This window comes from Hyla sarda, chromosome 4 (assembly GCF_029499605.1).
Source record: "Hyla sarda isolate aHylSar1 chromosome 4, aHylSar1.hap1, whole genome shotgun sequence".
NCBI classification, from domain to species: domain Eukaryota; kingdom Metazoa; phylum Chordata; class Amphibia; order Anura; family Hylidae; genus Hyla; species Hyla sarda.
Window position 1 is genome coordinate 48,510,508 of NC_079192.1, and position 20,012 is coordinate 48,530,519.

A 20,012-nucleotide genomic window follows, 5' to 3' on the forward strand; every position below is an offset into this window, starting at 1 on the left:
CACCTAATGGGGGGAACTGTACTGCCCCTAATATGGGGTGAACTGTACTGAACGTAATGTGGGGGGAACTGTACTGCACCTAATGTGGGGGGAACTGTACTGCACCTAATGTGGGGGGGACTGTACTGTGCCTAATGTGGGGGGAACTGTACTGCACCTAATGTGGGGAGAACTGTACTGCACCTAATGTGGGGGAACTATACGGCACCTAATGTGGGGGAACTGTACTGCACCTAATGTGGGGGAACTGTACTGCACCTAATGGGGGGGAACTGTACTGCCCCTAATATGGGGTGAACTGTACTGAACGTAATGTGGGGGGAACTGTACTGCACCTAATGTGGGGGGAACTGTACTGCACCTAATGTGGGGGGGAACTGTACTGCGCCTAATGTGGGGGGAACTGTACTGCACCTAATGTGGGGAGAACTGTACTGCACCTAATGTGGGGGAACTATACTGCACCTAAAGTGGGGAGCTATACTGCACCTAATGTGGGGGAACTATACTGCACCTAATGTGGGGGAACTGTACTGCACCTAATGGGGGGGAACTGTACTGCCCCTAATATGGGGTGAACTGTACTGAACGTAATGTGGGGGGAACTGTACTGCACCTAATATGGGGTGAACTGTACTGAACGTAATGTGGGGGGAACTGTACTGCACCTAATGTGGGGGGAACTGTACTGCACCTAATGTGGGGGGGAACTGTACTGCGCCTAATGTGGGGGGAACTGTACTGCACCTAATGTGGGGGAACTATACTGCACCTAATGTGGGGGGAACTATACTGCACCTAAAGTGGGGAAACTAATATGCTTTAAAATGCATGATTTACCTTTTAGGAACAAGAAAATGATGACGTGCTTGTAAAATGTCGCAACACTATGGGGCTGGTATGTAATTTTTTCCAGGGCTGGTTTTCACACTAGGTCCGGCCCTGGCCATAACATCTTGAGTGGGGCAGCTCTGCTTGTCCTCAGTGTACGGAGCCCCGCTTGTCCTCGGTGTACGGAGCCCCGCTTGTCCTCGGTGTATGGAGCACCGCTTGTCCTCGGTGTACGGAGCCCTGCTTGTCCTCAGTGTACGGAGCCCCGCTTGTCCTCAGTGTACGGAGCCCCGCATGTCCTCAGTGTACGGAGCCCCGCTTGTCCTCAGTGTACGGAGCCCCGCTTGTCCTCAGTGTACGGAGCCCCGCATGTCCTCAGTGTACAGAGCCCCGCTTGTCCTCAGTCTCCAGAGTCCTGCTTGTCCTCAGTGTACAGAGCCCTGCTTGTCCTCAGTGTACAGAGCCCTGCTTGTTCTCAGTGTGCAGAGCCCTGCTTGTCCTCAGTGTGCAGAGCCCTGCTTGTCCTCAGTGCGCAGAGCCCTGCTTGTCCTCAGTGCGCAGAACCCCGCTTGTCCTCAGTGTACAGATCCTTGCTTGTACTCAGTGTACACAGCCCTGCTTGTCCTCAGGTACGGAGCCCTGCTTGTCCTCAGTGTACAGAGCCCTGCTTGTCCTCAGTGCACAGAACCCCGCTTGTCCTCAGTGTACAGATCCCTGCTTGTACTCAGTGTACACAGCCCTGCTTGTCCTCAGGTACAGAGCCCTGCTTGTCCTCAGTGTACAGAGCCCTGCTTGTCCTGCACATATTTCCTGTATATTGTCTCTGCACACAGGTAATAGCTGTAGGGACAAGCCAGGATTTTTTCACCCAAAAATATACACATTTTTTAATGAATGTATATTACAAATATACATATAATTGTATATTATAAATAGTCATTTTCTACATTATAGAAAAAGTGCTTGCAAATGACAGGTACACTTTAAAGTTTACGTCCAGTCATGGCTCCCAGGATATATGCTTACATTTTTGTGCCAGAGTACCTAAGACTTGTGCAAGACTATAGATGTTTAACCTACAGATTTTGAAGGAATTTCATGCAAGTCCATAGATGCTTTGAGTAAAGCCATGTTGGCTGCCAGTTTGCTTGATTTACTGTATTAGCCTCTTAATAAGTCGGAAACTTCAGGAGCTGCCAATGTACTGCGCTTTTGATATGTACACTAGCTCCAAACTAGCAGAGATTTTTAGCTATAATTTATGCTAACCTCTAACTTACATTATAATAATGCTGGTGTTGTCAGGAAGCCACGCCCCTTTCAGCTAAGCACCACCAAATTGACTAGGGCAGTCGCCTTTTTTATTATTTTTTTTGTATTTTTGTGCAAATCAGGGGTTTGAGCAAATATGTGCAACTTTTTGACTAAAAGTAGCTTTCTATATTTCCCCTATGTTGTTATTTTCACAATTCAACCCAAAAATTCAGCTTATTCTCTATGGCAGTGTTTTCCATCCAGAGTGCCTCAAGCTGTTTCAAAACTACAACTCCCAGTATACCTGGACAGCTGTTTTTTTCCAAAACCACTTGATACACAATAATAATTCTTTATTTATATAGCACACACAGATTCCACAGCGCTGTACACTTAAATTGGTTTCCAGTCTCCATTGGGGCTCACGATCTAAATTCACCTATAAGTATGTTTTTAAATGGATGGAAGGAAACAGGAGTACCTGGAGAAAACCCATACAAACATGGGGAGAACAGACAAAATCCTTGCATATGTTGTCCCTGATGGGATTAGAACCCAGGACCCCAGCGCTTCAAGGCCAGAGTGTACACTAGAATTTGGCACAATTTTTTAGTTTCTCAAGACACACTCCTTTTCCATGTCACTAAAAAAAGCCACGTACCCTTTGGTTTTGGGGGTGTCACTTTTTGGGGGGAGGTCTGGGCATTATTCAATTTTTGGCAAGAATTTTTCTAATATTTGGAAGGGAAAAAACCTTACATTTATTGGTGTAAATTATGGCAGAAATATATGCCAGCAAAGAACATGGACGGTCAAAGATACGACAGGAGTCGTGTGTCTCCCAATACATTTTGGGGCACTTTACTCCAAGATATTTTTGCTTTAGACTGACAGATAAAATGCTGGTCTGTAATAAATAAATAAATACCATAACAATAATTACACATGTATTTAAAATGTTGGCAAATAAAAATATGATTTAGCTCTTAGAACAGAAGCTGCAAGGGATCCGAGCCAGTGAGTATGAGCTGTTTTTATTTTTAAAGCACTCTTCAGTATTAAAAAGTACTAAATTAGCTCTAATATCCCTTTAAGAAAATTATGCTGGGGGGGGGGGGGGGGGGCATTGGATGCTATTACTGTTGGCACACACTACAGGAGTACTCCAGTTGGTAGAATTATGTAGAGTACCACATCAACTGGTTGGTTGGCATGGGCAGTGGGTAGTTGGTGTTGGTTATGTATTAGAGAAAACACTGGAAGCTTTTGATGAGGCAAGACTAGGTTTACTTATATGGATTAAACTGCAAACGTACAAAACATATCAGCAGACTGTAACAGTAGCCATCATGGCATGAAGGAAAAGAGAGCATAAGAAGAAAAAAAATGAAAAGTGTACTCCAGTGCTCCACCGTTCTAAACATTTTGTTCGGAGCCAGAGGCTGTGATCGGGACATCCCAGCCACACCCCCTTGTGACGTCACACCACGCTCCCTCCATTCATGTCTATGGGAGGGGGGGTGTCAATGCCCCCTCCCATAGACATGAATGGAGGGAGTGTGCCCTGACGTCATGACCACTGCTGCAGGAACCCAGTGTTTGTTTAGAACACAATGTGCTGTGGGAGATCACAGGGGGCCTCCCTCGATCAGACATCTTAATCCCCTATTCTTTGGATAGGGGATAAGATGTCTAGCAGCACAGTACGCCTTTAACTTCCTTTCTGTGAGTGTACCAACAAGTTCACAGACATATACAACCAGTAACCTAAATGGACACAGTGCCATCTACAGGTCAAGTGCTATAAATACACAATATATAATACATGCTGTTGCATTCCCAAAAGTCGGCTGCAACTTTAAAGTGTCGCAGTCATTTAAAACATTTTTGGACATGTCAGGGAGGCATGTAAAAAGTTTTGATCCTTCAGGGTCTCGGTGCTGAGACCCTCACCAATCAGGAAAACGAGCAAGGGTAAGCTCACAGAAGTGTACATTACTCCCCGGTTCTCAGCTATCTTTCCTTGCTGCCCTAGAGACTCAAGCCGGGTTCACGTGACGGACTCTCTTGACAGAAAATTCACGGCTGAAGATTCCAAGGGGGGCACTGCTGACAGCAGTCGGCACAAGAACCGCGTGGGCAACATTGCCAAGTATCTTTGAACAGATCGGCAAAAAGAATGAACATATTTGTTCGTCCGGGGGGAGTTCAGAATTTGAATTTCCAAACTCAGCAGTGTATAAGGTGCACGCTAAAAATTCTGTTGTGTGAACCCATCCTTATAATGGAGCTGCGAGACAAGGAGTGACGCATGCTACCGCAACGCTTATCCCCGCTCATTCTCCTGCTCCTTAATGCTGAGACCCCGACCAATCAACACTTTTGACATGTCTCTGTGACACATTAAATGGGTTTTGTTTTTAAATGACAGGTACACTTTATCAATCCCAGAAATACAACAAATAGGCCCAGTTATCAGATTGGTTGCCCATAGCAACTAGTCAGAGCTCAGCCTCCATTTCTTCCTTTTACTCTGAAAAAAAAAAATAAACTGCAATGTATTTGGTTGCTATGGGCAACAAGGCCAGTTCCAGTTTTTCCGTTTTAATAAATGACCTATGGAATTATTGTTTTATTTCTATAACTTCACAGCAACAATGAATCAAAAGTTCAATGAGGAGGATCGGAGCCAAAACCGTGTTTAATCCTCAGTGACTTCTCTTCATCCTGGTGAACAGAAACAAAGAAAAGTCAGATAATGACAATTCACAGCAATGTCGCCTAAGTTTGTACAGAGGTGGGTGTGGACTTACTGTCTTACAGGCGTCACTTCTGTACTCGGTCTCAGGATTGTCTTCACTAAGCAAAGATTCCTCTACAAAAGCAAATACAATTTGAGGAATTTTATAGAAAATCAAAATATCATTTCCAAAAGCATCTCCAATGAAACCTCTGTGAGGTCACCACAAAAAGTATGGTTTTCTCATAAAAACCCAGAGAAAAAAACACTAAATACTCTGGCCTAAATCAATGATCTCAATTTCCTGGGCCATTTACAAGGGTACTTTCTATGTGACAGATTGACATTTAGGGCCCCTTCAGGCACCTGAGCCCAGTTGCTACCTCTAAAACCCCTTCTGACGCTAATGTTACTGTATAGTGCATGGAATACCCAAATAACTGGAAATGGAGCAGGAAAGAATATAAGAAAGGGTACAGTCCTTAAAGAGTACCTGTCATGATATTGTTAACTTTTATAATCCCAGTTCACTGCCCCCATCATGATAAAGCACCCCCCCCCCCCTGCCTTTATTTTTATTATTTTTTAGTTTTCTACCTTTATATTGCTCTGTATTTTCTACCCAGTCTCAGTCAAATTCACAGACTGAGAAGGGGCGTTCCCCAGCCGGTTGTGAAATCACCTGAAGCCATACAGGGGAGAACTTCCTTCCTCACTCTGCTACACACAGCCCACAGCAGTTAAGTGTGAGATGAGCTATGATTGGCTAAAGCTGCACCCCCCCCCCAGCACTCAAGACTGCACTTCCTGATTTTGGACTTCTGCCAGGTCAGCAGAAGTACAAAGTCTGTGCAAGAGATGGGGGGAAATGTGCTCTGGACAAGTAGGGCCACAACTAGTGGCAGCTTTTTTTAAACACAAATAAAATATATAAAACTTCTTTTTTTTTTTTTTTTTTTAAACTACATTAGAAAGATTTTTTTATTTACCATAAGGAGTGCAATAGAAAATTTTTTTTTAAAGAGAGTGCCCATTTAAAGCAACTCTAGGAAATGGCTCCAATAAAGAATGAGGGTATATATTGTAACAAAAAAAAAAGAGTAGATTTATTAAAGATTAAAGAGGTACTCCGGTGGAAAACTTTTTTTTTCAAATCAACTGGTGCCAGAAAAATAAACAGACTTGTAAATTACTTCTATTATAAAATCTTAACCCTTCCAGTACTTATCAGCTGCTGTATGCTCCACAGGAAGTTCTTTTCTTCTTGAATTTTTTTTCTGTCTGACCACAGTGCTCTCTGCTGACACCTCTGTCCATGTCAGGAACTGTCCAGAGCAGGAGAAAATCCACATAGCAAACCTATCCTGCTCTGGACAGTTCCTAACATGGACAGAGGTGTCAGCAGAGAGCACTGTGGTTAGACAGAAAAGAAATTCAAAAAGAAAAGAACTTGCTCAGTAGTATACAGCAGCTTATAAGTACTGGAAGAATGAAGATTTTTAAATAGAAGTAATTTACAAATCTGTTTAACTTTCTGACACCAGTTGATTTAAAAAAATAGTTTTCCACTGGAGTACCCCTTCAATACAGACTGTCTCCACCACAGAGTAAAATCCGTAAGACAAGGTAATAATACAATCGATAAATGCAAATTGCTTTGTCTCTTTCATATTGTAACTGGTATCCTCCTGTAAAGTGCTAGAACAGAAAAAAATGCATTCTTATAGTCCGTATGTCAGATGCACAAATATCAAACATGTATTGCTGTAGTTCGTGTACAAGGTATCACTTACGAAATTCCTGTTGGGAAAAGATGGTAAAAAGTTCTTATGGTGGTGGCAACATTCCCTATAGATATCTAGCAAGGTGAAGTTCTTTTAGGTGTATTCCTGTTTTGAAAAAACAGAGACTGGCTCTGATTACCCTTCTGATGATCCTGGTATTCCTTTACTACAATAACCACTCAACAAAACAAAACAAAAGGAGCTATCTAATTGTCGTTAAATGGATAAAAATTAGACACACCGTTGCCAGGATAAATTTGGTGAGAAGGTAAGCTCACCTATTCTTGTTGCGCATTAGGCACAACACTGTTTAAAGCATGTAGAGGGTAATAAAACTCTTCAGTATACCGTATGTCTTTATGGCTGCCAGACATCCAGGACCAATCACCTATGATGGTGGTATTCGCAGACTGCATCGGTGGTAAGGGAACCCAGGAGCTTCACTCTAGAGAAAAAGAGGATGTTGCGCGGCGCCTGGATATTTAGCGATGGATTACTGAGTAATAATTCTCTAAAGCGATGTAGAAGGATAGACCTGATGAAGGGAGGGTCTCCTTGCAAAACGCGTTGTCTTGTTCCTTTATTATTTTCTACAAATAAACTAGTCCTTTTTATTCTATATCGCTCTGGAGAATTATTACTCCGTAATCCATCGGTAAATATCCAGGCATCGCGCGACATCCTTCTTTTCTCCAGAGAGCATCTCCTGGATTCCCTCCCCACTGATGCAGTCTGCTGCTCCTGGCTCACACACCCGTTCATGGCAGTAAAGTTATACCAGGATCGTCAGATGGGTGAGCGGAGACAGTCTGTATTACTCTTAAATAAACACACTCTTTGCTGTTTCAGTGTATTCTATCATTCTTAACCATTTTAGACCCATTCCCTAGAGTTGCCCTTTTATACATTCTGATATCCCATTGATGTCAAGCGGGGAGATAAAACGATTGCTGAATGGGGTAAGCAATAAATTGTGGAAGTCCCATTAGCTGAAACATTGTCAATCAGCCTCTTTGAGAATAAGTATTAGTGGTGGTATAAACCCCACTAAGAGCAGTAACAATACAGAATACCCATCCATTAATTGACATCACTAATTAATTGAGTATTGTGATGTCACGACTCCGCCCCCGTGTAACATCACGCCCCGCCCCCTTAATGTAAGTCTATGGGAGGGGGCGTGATGGCTCGGTCCCTGTGGTCGAGAGGCATAACACTGAGAGCCTCCAGTGCTTCCTGCAGTGCTTACAGGTGGGTGCTGCATGCTAGATTGCGGGGGTCCCCAGCGGCGGGACCTCCACGATCAGACATCTTTTCCCCTATCCTTTGGATAGGGGATAAGATGTCTTGGGGCCGGAGTACCCCTTTAACAAGTAAGTGGATCTATATGGTCAGGAAAAATGCAAAATTCACAGGGCAACTAAAGAAGTTCTTCAATGAAAAAACTCTTCAAATAACAGCATAAAACTCAGCTTCCTGGAACAATATAATGACAATTTGACTAGGTAGAGGCATGGAAGGATTCTGTATATTTCTCATATTTTATACATGATTTCTAATGTGTACACAGGTACCTGCATAATGCATTACATGGTCTCTCTCGTCTGCCACTTTCTGGTGTTGGTAAATGTATCGATTGCTGGCAGGTTCTATACGGGACACAATTTCGGCCAGATCGGTGAAGCCTGGGGCCATGCCAACCTATAGAAGGAGAGAGAAAAAAATTGCCAGGCAATTCTACAATTACTAGTAAGAGGAAATGGAAATATTTATATATATTCTGTATATGGATGTATTTCCTCATCAGATGGTATGTGATAGGCGGTGTCACACTTACACCACTCTCATGGCGCTGGTCTAATTCTGGGGCACTTCGGTCCTGTAGCATCTTCTCAATGACATCTCCTCGATGCCACTCAGTGAATATGAGCTTCCCATAGTCGTATCCAATGTCCTGCAAAGTAGATAATAAATGAGGTTATGGAATTCTATCGAAACTGAGGGGAAAAAAAGATAATTGTGGTTGGGCATGTTACCCAATACAGGGGGTGACTTCAAAGGAATATCCTTAGTTGTGAGAAAATCCAGATACTTTTACAGACATATGAGTGAATGAAGGGACATGTTCCTTGTCATCACACAGGGAATACACCATTAGAGTACATTCACACGAGCGAATCCACAGCGTATTTTACACTGCGGATCAACTGCTGAAGGACCGCAGCATGGTGCCTGCTCGGAGCGGCAATACGCCGCTACGAGCAGACAAACTAAAGCGATGTGCAAGCCGCTCCCCCTGCTCCAAGAGCTATGCTGAGAGCTGCCACGATGTGCGAGTATACTGCACATGCACGGTGACTTGCACATTGCAGTGTGTCTGCCTGTAGCGGCGTCTTGGGCACCATGGTGTAAAGGCACCATGCAGTGGTCCTTCAGCAGTGGATCCGCAGCGTTAAATACGCTGTGGATCCGCTCGCTTACAGAACAACATTACATAGACTATATAGGGTGGCAAGTAAAGTCTTATGATATCATATTAGACCTGAACTTGAACTTAAAGAAGAACAAGACCGATCACCCCTTTCCTGAATATGCCTTTGTCTCTGCCCACTACACATGCATAGAGAAAAACGTGGAAGAAAAGTATGCCGCATCCAATCCCAGAATTCTTCTTTATTGAGGATCCATTACAACATCTTATAAAGGTACAGACAAAACATATTAAAAACACCCACATGTTTTGGACATCATGTCCTTGTTCACATAAGTTCTAGTGATTTGTTGTGTCTGTACCTGTATGACACGTTTCAATGGATCCTCAATAAAGAAGAATTCTGGGATTGTGTGTGTCGGTATTTTTTTTCCATGTTTTTCTCCATTTATGATCTTAAAGTTATATAGAATGCTATACATGGTCGGGAAAAAAAAGCTTGCATATAAGGCTATTTCATATAAGACTATAAAACACTGCAAAAAAAATTTATTTTATAAGCTGACACAACACTATACATGGTAAAATATAGGACTACACAAACTTGCATGTAAAGATTTATAAGGTGGCAAATAAGGCCAAATAAAGTTTTATATATGGCCTTATAAACCAGGATATAACTCAATGCATAGTAGTATATAGGACTACCTAAACTGACAGGTAAAGCTTCATGTCCAAGTAGAAGAAAAGATACACTCACCCCGTGTTTGTAGAAAAAGACTTCTTTTATTTTACAGTGCGGAACGAAGCAAGACTGCGGCAGCTTGTGTAGGGATAAAGTGCAGGACGCTGCAGACGTCTAAGGTGTGACAGCCGTTTCACCCACGGTGGTCTGACGAAGCCCGCATGCGCGGGTAAAACGGCTGTCACACCTTAGACGTCTGCAGCGTCCTGCACCTTATCCCTACACAAGTATTTTTCTACAAACACGGGGTGAGTGCATCTTTTCTTCTACTTGGACATGATGTTGTACCGCACTATATGCACTTCAGGATAGCACCCCCCATATGCACGTTTATGCTGTGACTGAGGTCCATTCACATTGGCTATCGTTACTGATTGATCCGCTTGCCACTGGTGCTCAGCATTGCTGTTTCTACTTGTAATTAAATCTGACATGTAAAGCTATATATATGGTGGCAAATAAACTTCCTTCTATATCACAATAAATAACTTCTTACATGTCAGGTTTTGCACATCCTACAATAAGGTGCTATGCTTCCCTTCTTAACACTTTTTTTACCTTTTAAATTGACTGTATGAAAGTAAGAAGTTTTATTTAATTTTGGGAACATTGGAAGACATTTTTTTTTTCCTATTGCACGTTCTACAATGAACCTTTTAGCGGTAGCAAACCCTGCAATAGCTGAGTGTTGGCACCGAAAAATTGGGCACCGAAGAATCTCAGAGAACTTTGAACATTGGTATATTGGTATACAATACTGTATAGCTTTGTTTTAACACATAAAGATCTTTAAAGTAGAACTCCAGCTTAAACTAACTTATCCCCTATCCACAGGGGGTCTGACTGCTATGACCCCTCGCGGTCTCCGGACTGGGAGCCAGCTCTCAATGAGGAGCGCGTGCTGCAGATAGGGGATAAGTTTGTTTAGGCTGGAGATCTCCTTCAACTATGCAGAAAGTAGTAGGTAGAACAATGGCACCGCAGTTTTTGGGCAACTTACACATACTTCCTGGAAGCGACGGAATTCAGATGTAGAGAAGCGCTGCACCGGAGGGCACAGATACTCACAGTAGCCACTGAGCTTCACCATCTGGAGGTGCCGCACACAAGAGACATATGACAAGCGGGACTGTAGCTCTGCCATGTCTGGGATCTAGTTATGGAAAAAAAAAAAAGAATATCCAGAAAAGCCTTGAAATCTGCCCAGATAAATATGAATACTGGACAAGTATGGAAAATGCAAAACCTGAATTGTTTGGGTCTTGAATGGCTGATGCAACGTAGACATTATTTAAAGGGGTATTCCAGGATTTTTTTTTATTTGACTATGCTACAGGGGCTGTAAAGTTATGTATGTGATTTTCTCCCTAATATTTATTTTTACCAGCATACAAAAATGACTGTCGTCTCAGATTTTTCCCAGCTTGCAATGCGGCCGAGACCTGACTAACTAGTCAGCTGATGACAGGGAGCCTGTCTGCTTCAATGGGTGGAGGGATCAATCTGCAACTAATGCAACAGCTGTAGGCACCCTGATTGAAAACCACAGGTCTTTTGATGGATGCAGCTCATTTATGTTTCAATGGGTGGGCTGGCTGATGTGTGGGAGGGAGGAAAATGGAATTGTGGGATTAGTAGTCAAAAAAAGAAAAGTCAAACAGGAAATACAAGGTCACAAAAAGCTAGCCACAGTGTTACGGTAATCTCACAACATAGCCATTTAGCCCCAAGACAAGTGCAGACCCTTACTAAGCATGTCCATTACTGTCTGCCAGGTACGTACTAAAATCACCTTATGGTGGATAACCCCTTTAACAAATTTGTTTGGCTTAACAAAAGGCTACTTTGGGTTTGAAGACTGGTGCTATGCCCAACTTGTCTTCCATAAATCCCAGTTACAGATAAACCTATAGGAAACGCCATAGATGACCAAACCAGAATTTCCTGTTGTTTGAGAGAATAAATATCTACTAGCTAAGTCGACGGAAGCGTGGAAATGATTGAACTATTGCTGTGATATAGAAGCACCATTAAAATGGAGGAGGCATTTACTAGACCTATTAGATACAGCCAATCAAAAACAAAAAACATACATGAACGACCAGCCACCATATTCTTGGGTTTAGATTTGACGAGAATGTAGAGTACTTTGGTTTCATATGGTACTTTTCTTGTTTTTATCAAACTATACGACTATCTCTCAAATTCCACCATGGACCTGGTGGTTGTCTAACAATAAAGTTACCTTCACTTTTGTTCCCCAAGGGTTTATACGATTCCAAAGTAGCCACCAGCCAGAGAGACTATCTCCATAATTATAGGTATGCCATTCTCCCTGCTGTCCAACATCAACTGCAAGGACTGTACGTGCCCCCATAGAACGGGCCACATCCGCTAGGATCAGAACAAACAAGAAGGTGAAAGAAGTGAAAAGGCTGAGAGACAACCTTTTAATATCTAAAGCCCATATGTTTCCTACCTGGAAGATTATTGACATAGCATCCGTCCAGTAATAAGTGATTGTCCACCGGGTCGCACAGAGGAGGAAGATATGGCATATAGGAGGTAGTTGCTCGAATGTAGCGCCAAAGTATGCCTACAGATGGATAACTTAATCAATTTCTTGTGGTTTCTATTAGATATAAGCACAGAAGCACAGCATATAGTAGGACCTTTTCTTACCTTCTTGGTGAATTCTCATTGAAGAAGAACTGATATCTGTTGTGATGCAGAAATATGGAAGCCATAGGTCCTATAATAAAAATTAAAAAAAATGAGTCTGAACACAAAAATTACCAACATATCAATTGAAGGCCACATATACTTTACCTGGATTTGCCGCTGTCCAAAAAGGTGAATCAAGGTTGTGTTGAACCTGGATCCTGATAACAGGGAGGTGATGGGGTAGGTGAGATCAAGAGCAGTCCTTGGCAGAGAGGACATCATCTGTTTAATAAAGGGAATAAAGAGTAAATATAACATCTAAACACATCAATAAAAAGTACAGAAAAGATTAAGGTGTGAATGTCAAATAACCATTTATTATGATCTGGTTACATCTGAATTTTGAAGCTGAGGATTTCACCTCCTTTCAAGAATATGAGATATATAAGTTAAAGGGGTACTCCGGCCCCAGTACATCTTATCCCCTATCCAAAGGATAGGGGATAAGATGTCTGATCGCGGGGGTCCCGCCCTGAAGACCCCTGCAATCTAGCATGCAGCACACACCTGTAAGCACTGCAGGAAGCGCTGGAGGCTCTCAGTGTTATGCCTCTCAACCACGGGGACGGAGTATTGTGACGTCACACCCCGCCCCTCAATGTAAGTCTATAGGAGGGGGCGTGACGGCCATCACGCCCCCTCCTATAGACTTGCATTGAGGGGGCGGGGGGTGACGCTACACGGGTGCGGAGTCGTGACATCACGATACTCCGTCCCCGTGGTCGGGAGGCATAACACTGAGAGGCTCCAGCACTTCCTGCAGTGCTTACAGGTGGGTGCTGCATGCTAGATTACAGGGGTCCCCAGCGGCGGGACCCCCGCTATCAGACATCTTATCCGCTATCCCTTGGATAGGGGATAAGATGTCTTGGGGCCGGAGTACCCCTTTAAATAAATGCAGGTTGAAAAAAGGCTTACCTCTGCCCATTTGCTGGTCCTCTCTTTAGTTTTACTGGCATCAAGTTCTTCAGCATAAACACCACCAACCAATGCCCCCATGGAGGTTCCTCCCACCATGTCCACCGGAATTCCTGCCTCTTCCAACGCCTTTATAATCCCAACATGAGCAAACCCTCTGTATACAAAAAGAACATAATGCATTTTTAAACCCAAAAAACATAAACCAATGTCTTCCAATTCTCAAAGAACCCCAACAGGTCTTGTTTTGTTGATTTCCATATCACAAAAGGTGACAGAAAACCTCTTCCCGAAACATCACCCGAATAGGCTCCTTGAGGACTGGATTTCAGAAACATAAAACAATACAAAATAAAGACTGATATCACTAACCTAGCTCCACCACCACCTAATACTAAAGCAATGGCGTTTCCTGTTAAAGTTCGAGCAAGTCGAGAGAAGTCACTATGATAGTCAACTTCTTTCTTCAGGATTTTGGAGTAGAAATCCAACTGAAGAGAAGAAAGGCATATGGATTCAACTTGAAACTTATGGTTTCCGTATGTACTTAAAAACCCAAAACTTCACTGATGTAATATTGAAGTAAAACATCAAGTCTAAATACCCCAAACCTTCACATACAAAAAAACACCTCTTTAAAGGGGTACTCCACCCCTAGACATCTTATCCCCTATCCGCCGCTGGGGACCCCCGCAATATAGCATGCGGCACCCACCTGTTACTGCTCCGGAAGCGCTGGAGGGTCTGGCTCTCGACCACGGGAATGGAAGATCGTGACGTCACGACTCCGCCCCCGTGTGCCGTCACGCCCCGCCCCCTCAATGCAAGTCTATGGGAGGGGGTGTGACAGTCGTCACGCCCCCTCCCATAGACTTGCATTGAGGGGGCGGCGGGACCCCCGCGATCAGACATCTTATCCCCTATCCTTTGGATAGGAGATAAGATGTCTAGGGGTGGAGTACCCCTTTAAGTGTCTAGAACCATTAGTAGTAAAGGCTGAAGTGGTTCAACCTTACTATTTTGTTGTGTTATGCTATTTTATACCATTACCATTTTATGAGGTGGTCTCTTTGTGAACATCCTCTTTGGACCTCGAATATGAAAATGTCCCGAGACCCAGTTCCTCAGTTTTAGCCATTCTACTGTTCCTGAAGGAGAAGGACCATCCATCCGGTGAAGAAGAACAAGTTGCTTGAGGGCTCTTACAGGAGAATTCTCAAGGAACTTTTCTAGCTAGAGAGTGATAATACCATTAGGACTTAAGTAGCATTAAAGATAAGAAATAAAAGTCAGCCTACTTATGCAATGGTGATGGAGAGTTGGATTCACCATTGCTGGGAAAGCTCAATAATAAAGGGGTTGTCTAGGATTGGCCCAAACAGTGTCACATTTTTGTCCACAGGTGGTGTCAGCAATTGGTTCTAAGCCCCATTAAATTTGATGAAGCTGAAATGCAATATGATAAACAACCCGTGGACGGGTGTGGAGCTTTTTCTGGAAGAAAGTAGCCATGTTTTCTAATACTGTACAACCACTTTATAGGTTACAGGATATATAATGGATACACCATTGGTTGCCATACAGCTAATAAAAATAGTTATAATGTAAGAAGAGGCTAAATATAATTTTTAGCAACCAGAATAAAAATTGATTACAACGAGCAATTTGTCAAAGAAATAGATTTTCTATAAAAACACCAGTCAGCTGAACCGTGTTACCCTCTCACCTCCCCCAGTGCTGGCTCTTCTTCTCCTAATCCTACCAGTAAAATACAGTCAGCCTGACGGATGCAGCGTATGGTCCATGGTGTGAGGGAAAATTCAGTTTGGTATAGGACAATACGGTGAAGGTCTTCTTGCTGAGCGAGCCAGGTAGACAACTGACAATCATGGGTACTGTAGAAAAAAGGAAGCGGATGTAGCCAAGTAGGTATCTCGGTTTTGCCCCTTCACCAAGCCAACATCCAGAGTACCAACAAGCCAACTGTTTATATGCAGTGCTTTGAGCAAAGCCGGGCATGGCATGGCAAACGGCCTCACAAACCTTTCTAAGGCATAGGCTCCAAGCCGCACCCTGATGATGTCACTTGTAAGAACCAGAGTTGGTCCTGTAAGAGGCAGATTATTACTACTATGTCTCAGGAGAGTAGTCCGATAAACCACTCCCCTGCTGGGGGTCTTACCTATGGCATTCATTGCATGTCTGAGCTCCATGGTAAATGCAGTGAGAGGGACATTGTTACTGCAAGGTAAAACGCATACAGTGCAGAGATTGTTGGCAACATTGCCAGGGTCTAAGAATGAAAAAAAAATTAGAATGTTAGCTTATTTTGGAACCCCAATTCAGAACCAAAGAATTTGATATCTATTTTTTACGTTTCCTATTTTTGGTAAAACAACCCCCCTATAGGAGGCAGCTCTTTCCACAGCTCACCTTTATAAGTCCTGAGTGGTGAAGACTATCTTGGTCAACTATCTAAATGTGTTTGGACAATTCCACAAACTTCAAAGGGGTACACCTCCCCTAGACATCTTATCCCCTATCCAACTCCGCGATCTCGGCTACGGCACCCCAGACATCTGGTGCACGGAGCGATCTTCACTCTGTGCCAGATGATTGGCAATGCGGCGCAGAGGCTTGTGACGTCACGGGCATGCCCCGCTCGTGACATCACAGCCACACCCCCTCAATGCAAGTCTATGGGAGGACTTCACGCCCCCTTCCATAGACTTGCATTGAGGGGGCGTAGCCGTGACCTCACGAGTGGGCGTGGCCATAATGTCACAAGCCTCCGGCACTGCACCCGATGCTCTAAACAAACGCCAGGTGCTGCAGGGAGATCGCGAGGGTCACCAGCGGTGGGACACCCACGATAAGACATCTTAGCCCCTATCCTTTGAATAGGGGATATGATGCCTAGGGGCGGAGTACCCCTTAAAGGGGTTTTCAAGGCCTTTTTTTATTGATAGACTATTCTCATCAGTATCTGATCGTGGGGATCCGACACCCAGCACCCCCACCAACAGCTGTGTGGAGGAGCCACAGTTCCTGCATATACCATGAAAAGAGATGGAAGCCGACAGTTCTGTACATTGTATAGAGGCCATACTGGATTCAGTGGGAGCTGATCTGCAGCATGAACACTACACAAAAACAGAGATTTATCTATCTCTCCAAGATGAAAATTTGCCACAGGATAATAAAAGTTCACTTTAGCTCCCCATCTCTGTGGAAACTTGTTCCTATCCACTCTGGAACACAGCTGGTCTGGACACATCAGCGAACACGATAAGAGAAAAAACACTTTTTCCAGCTCACCAGAAATGTCCAATGTAGTTTTATTATTCACACAGCAGCCTACAAAACAATAACATTTTAGGAGATCCCAACCAGTTTTTGTCTCTTACAGATTGATAAATCTGGGACAATTTATAGAGCCATATATAGGCTCTTTTTACTGTATATGCGGGTGTCTGGCAGACAAGTGATCAGCAGGGTGCTGGGTCTTCCAATGCTACCGATCAGATATTAGTAGTTAGTAGCCTATCCTACAAAGAAGCCATCAGTAAAAAAATGGTTCTGGAAAATCACATAAATATGATGTCAGGTGATCATCGAAGAAACAGTTTCTATCCAATATTAAAAAAAAGTCTTACCAGTAAGGTCACCTTGTGGTTGCTGTAGATTTCCCAGGATTTTATGGCTTAAAATATGAATTAGTCTGGTCACCACCTGCAGAAATAATTTGCAAAACATATAAAAGAGGACACTACTTCCCTATCTCTACACATTACTAATATTTTATAGACACCCCTTTGTAGGTGACAGAAATTCCATAAAACTGCTACCATTATGTTAATACCTGTGGGTGTCTCCTTTTGATATAAGACAAAGCCCCATCTGGCAGTTTTGCTAATTCAGAATCTCGTATTGCGTGAACTGATGTTGCTCTTGGTTGATGGGTTAACGCCTCAACCTACAACAATGTTTGAGAGGAAAGTCATTTAGTTACAGGTTGAGAGAACACAAGTCATTTAGTTACAGGTTATTCATTGTCTTGGATAACTATATAAATATTCCTCAGCAATTTGGGTCCAGTTTTATGGTATTGGTCTCTTACCATACCAATGAGCGCTCCTCGTCCGTGTTCCCCAACTACACGTTTCTTCCCGTCTGGGTGCTGGATGACTGAGCGAAGGCGACCATTCAGTGCAATATATGTACAGTCTGAAGGATCCCCCTTTCTGCAGAAAATAAATCATAGAAATAAGGTTACAGTGAGTAACTAACACAGTGGTGTACCTAACACAGATGCAAGAACTGGTAGGCCATGGTATCTGAGACCACCATCATCCTCCCTTTATCTGGAGAGGCATACAGTAGGCATAAATAGGAAACTATAGGACATTTCCACTGAGAACCTATTATATATTTGCATCATATCCCATTTTAGATACATTGAAAAAGGAAATGCCGGGTACTCCGGTGGAAAACTTTTTTTTTTTTATCAACTGGTGCCAGAAAGTTAAACAGATTTGTAAATTAAAGTTCATTAAATAGAAACAGAGTCCGTTTGGCACAACCGCAGGATACTCCGCGTTCACCAATAATGTCCTCTCTTTAGACAACCGCAGTATGAATGGTGACCAAAATGTCCATATGTTGTGGTGGTGCTACCCAAGTTAAAGCACAAGGCGCATTGCAATATCCAAGGATAGAGAAAAATGGATGCACTCACCCCTCCAGGGACGTTACAAAAAGACTTTATTCGGACATCAGTTGCAGAGACGCTACAAAGAGCGTGCGGGACAGGGGGTGCAGGACGCTGCCAGCGTTCAGGTTACAGCCATTTCACCCGCACATGCAGGCTTCTTCAGAAGAAGCCAGCATGCGCGGGTGAAACGGCTGTAACCTTAACGCTGGCGGCGTCCTGCACCCCCTGTCCCGCACGCTCTTTGTAGCGTCTCTGCAACTGATGTCCGAATAAAGTATTTTTGTAACGTCCCTGGAGTGGTGAGTGCATCCATTTTTCTCTATCCTTAGATTTGTAAATTACTTCTATTAAAAAATCTTAATCCTTACAGTACTTATTAGCTGCTGAATACTACAAAGGAAATTATTTTCTTTTTGGAACACAGTGCTCTCTGCTGACATCTCTGTCCATTTTAGGAACTGTCCAGAGCAGGAGAAAATCCCCGTAGCAAACAAATGCTGCTCTGGACAGTTCCTAAAAAGGACAGAGATGTCAGCAGAGAGCACTTGGCTCATGATGTCAGCAGAAAGCACTGTGTTCCAAAAAGAAAATAATTTCCTATGTAGTATTCAGCAGCTAATAAGTACTGGAAGGATTAAGATTTTTTAATAGAAGTAATTTACAAATCTGTTTAACTTTCTGGCACCAGTTCATTTAAAAAAAAATAAAAAAGTTTTCCACTGGAGTACCCCTTTAAACATTACAAACATTCTTATAAAAATCTTTGTGTGTAAATGCATGTATGTGTGTAACATGTATGTGTGCAATGTACATGCAATTATGTGTGTCTGAGCGTGTATGCATATAGCATAGCAGTACAATTTATATGTACAGTATAGTGAAATCATTTGTGTATACAGTTTAGCAGTATTAGTCATGTGTATGGTATTGCGGTACGGTTATTGTGTATAGCTTGGCATGGCTGCCACACTGAATGTCTATGTCAGTATTCTCACCTATAAAGCTCTTTACCAGCCTCCACCCCGATCCAATCAATGGCAAAATCCACCTGTCTCACAAATGGAGAGACACGCCGAGCAACAGAATGTGCCACGGAGAGAAGAACATGTGGATGAGAACGGAGGATCCTAAAACATAGACAGAGGTAGGTGGAACATAGAACAGTAAATATTGCAACTCAGCACACTCACCATATACACCAGGAATGAATGGACCTGCTCAGATTTAGAAGCGCTGGAGCTCGGACAAAGCGGGCCGCCTCCCTGTGTGGAACATGAGACAAACCATGATGGGTCCAGCTTCCAAGCGAGTGCACTGTTAAAATTTTAAGCTTTAAAGGGGTACTCCCCTGGAAAACTTTTTTATTTATGGTAAATCAACTGGTGCCAGAAAGTTAAACAGATTTGTAAATTAGAAAAATAGAAAAAGTCTCAGCTCACCTGGGACTTGCACGGCTGCCTCTGAACATGTAGAAAAACTGTAGAAAAGCCAGCAAGTAGAAGTAAAAAATGTATAACTCTTTATTCAGGTATCTTCCTTAAAAAACTTCACGGTGGCAGACAAACAACGAACATATCAAAATGTAAAATATTGCACAAAAAGATGGGGGTCCCAAACAAAGCTGACGCGTTTACGATCTATTGATCCTTACTCATAGCCTATAGATCTTCAAATGAGGCACCCTTATATACTTCAGGGTGTATTCCCCATTATTCCCACAGGAAGGGGAGGGACAGGTTCACATCATATGTGCACATGATTAAAACCAAAACAAAAATCATGGGACCATTACAGACAGGGTATATTTGTTTTTAGAGAAACATATATTAATAATGTAATATCAAATCCGTTTTACTATTAAGTCCATGGGG

At 43.0% G+C, this 20,012-nt stretch overlaps 1 protein-coding gene across 14 annotated transcripts in view; it reads right to left on the reverse strand.

Moving 5' to 3' along the window:
- Positions 1-3,278: 3,278 nt before the first annotated feature.
- Positions 3,279-20,012, reverse strand: part of LOC130367874 (patatin-like phospholipase domain-containing protein 6) — a 42,554-nt gene continuing 25,820 nt past the window's right edge. For 7 of the 14 annotated variants that reach the window (XM_056570806.1, XM_056570807.1, XM_056570805.1 and 4 more), the window contains exons 17-35: positions 19,137-19,268; positions 17,548-17,671; positions 17,290-17,403; positions 17,084-17,159; positions 15,610-15,720; positions 15,471-15,534; positions 15,154-15,322; positions 14,478-14,660; positions 13,800-13,918; positions 13,428-13,584; positions 12,615-12,731; positions 12,468-12,537; positions 12,265-12,381; positions 12,031-12,179; positions 10,786-10,938; positions 8,447-8,563; positions 8,184-8,310; positions 4,899-4,960; positions 3,280-4,812 (exon numbers count right to left, since the gene is read on the reverse strand). In XM_056570806.1, coding sequence (XP_056426781.1) covers positions 4,756-4,812; positions 4,899-4,960; positions 8,184-8,310; positions 8,447-8,563; positions 10,786-10,938; positions 12,031-12,179; positions 12,265-12,381; positions 12,468-12,537; positions 12,615-12,731; positions 13,428-13,584; positions 13,800-13,918; positions 14,478-14,660; positions 15,154-15,322; positions 15,471-15,534; positions 15,610-15,720; positions 17,084-17,159; positions 17,290-17,403; positions 17,548-17,671; positions 19,137-19,268 — 2,218 coding nt within the window. In that variant the 3' untranslated portion in view covers positions 3,280-4,755. Of the gene's footprint in view, positions 4,813-4,898; positions 4,961-8,183; positions 8,311-8,446; positions 8,564-10,785; positions 10,939-12,030; positions 12,180-12,264; positions 12,382-12,467; positions 12,538-12,614; positions 12,732-13,427; positions 13,585-13,799; positions 13,919-14,477; positions 14,661-15,153; positions 15,323-15,470; positions 15,535-15,609; positions 15,721-17,083; positions 17,160-17,289; positions 17,404-17,547; positions 17,672-19,136; positions 19,269-20,012 lie in introns of all 14 variants that reach the window. The other 7 variants (XM_056570812.1, XM_056570811.1, XM_056570814.1 and 4 more) reach the window with 3 other exon arrangements.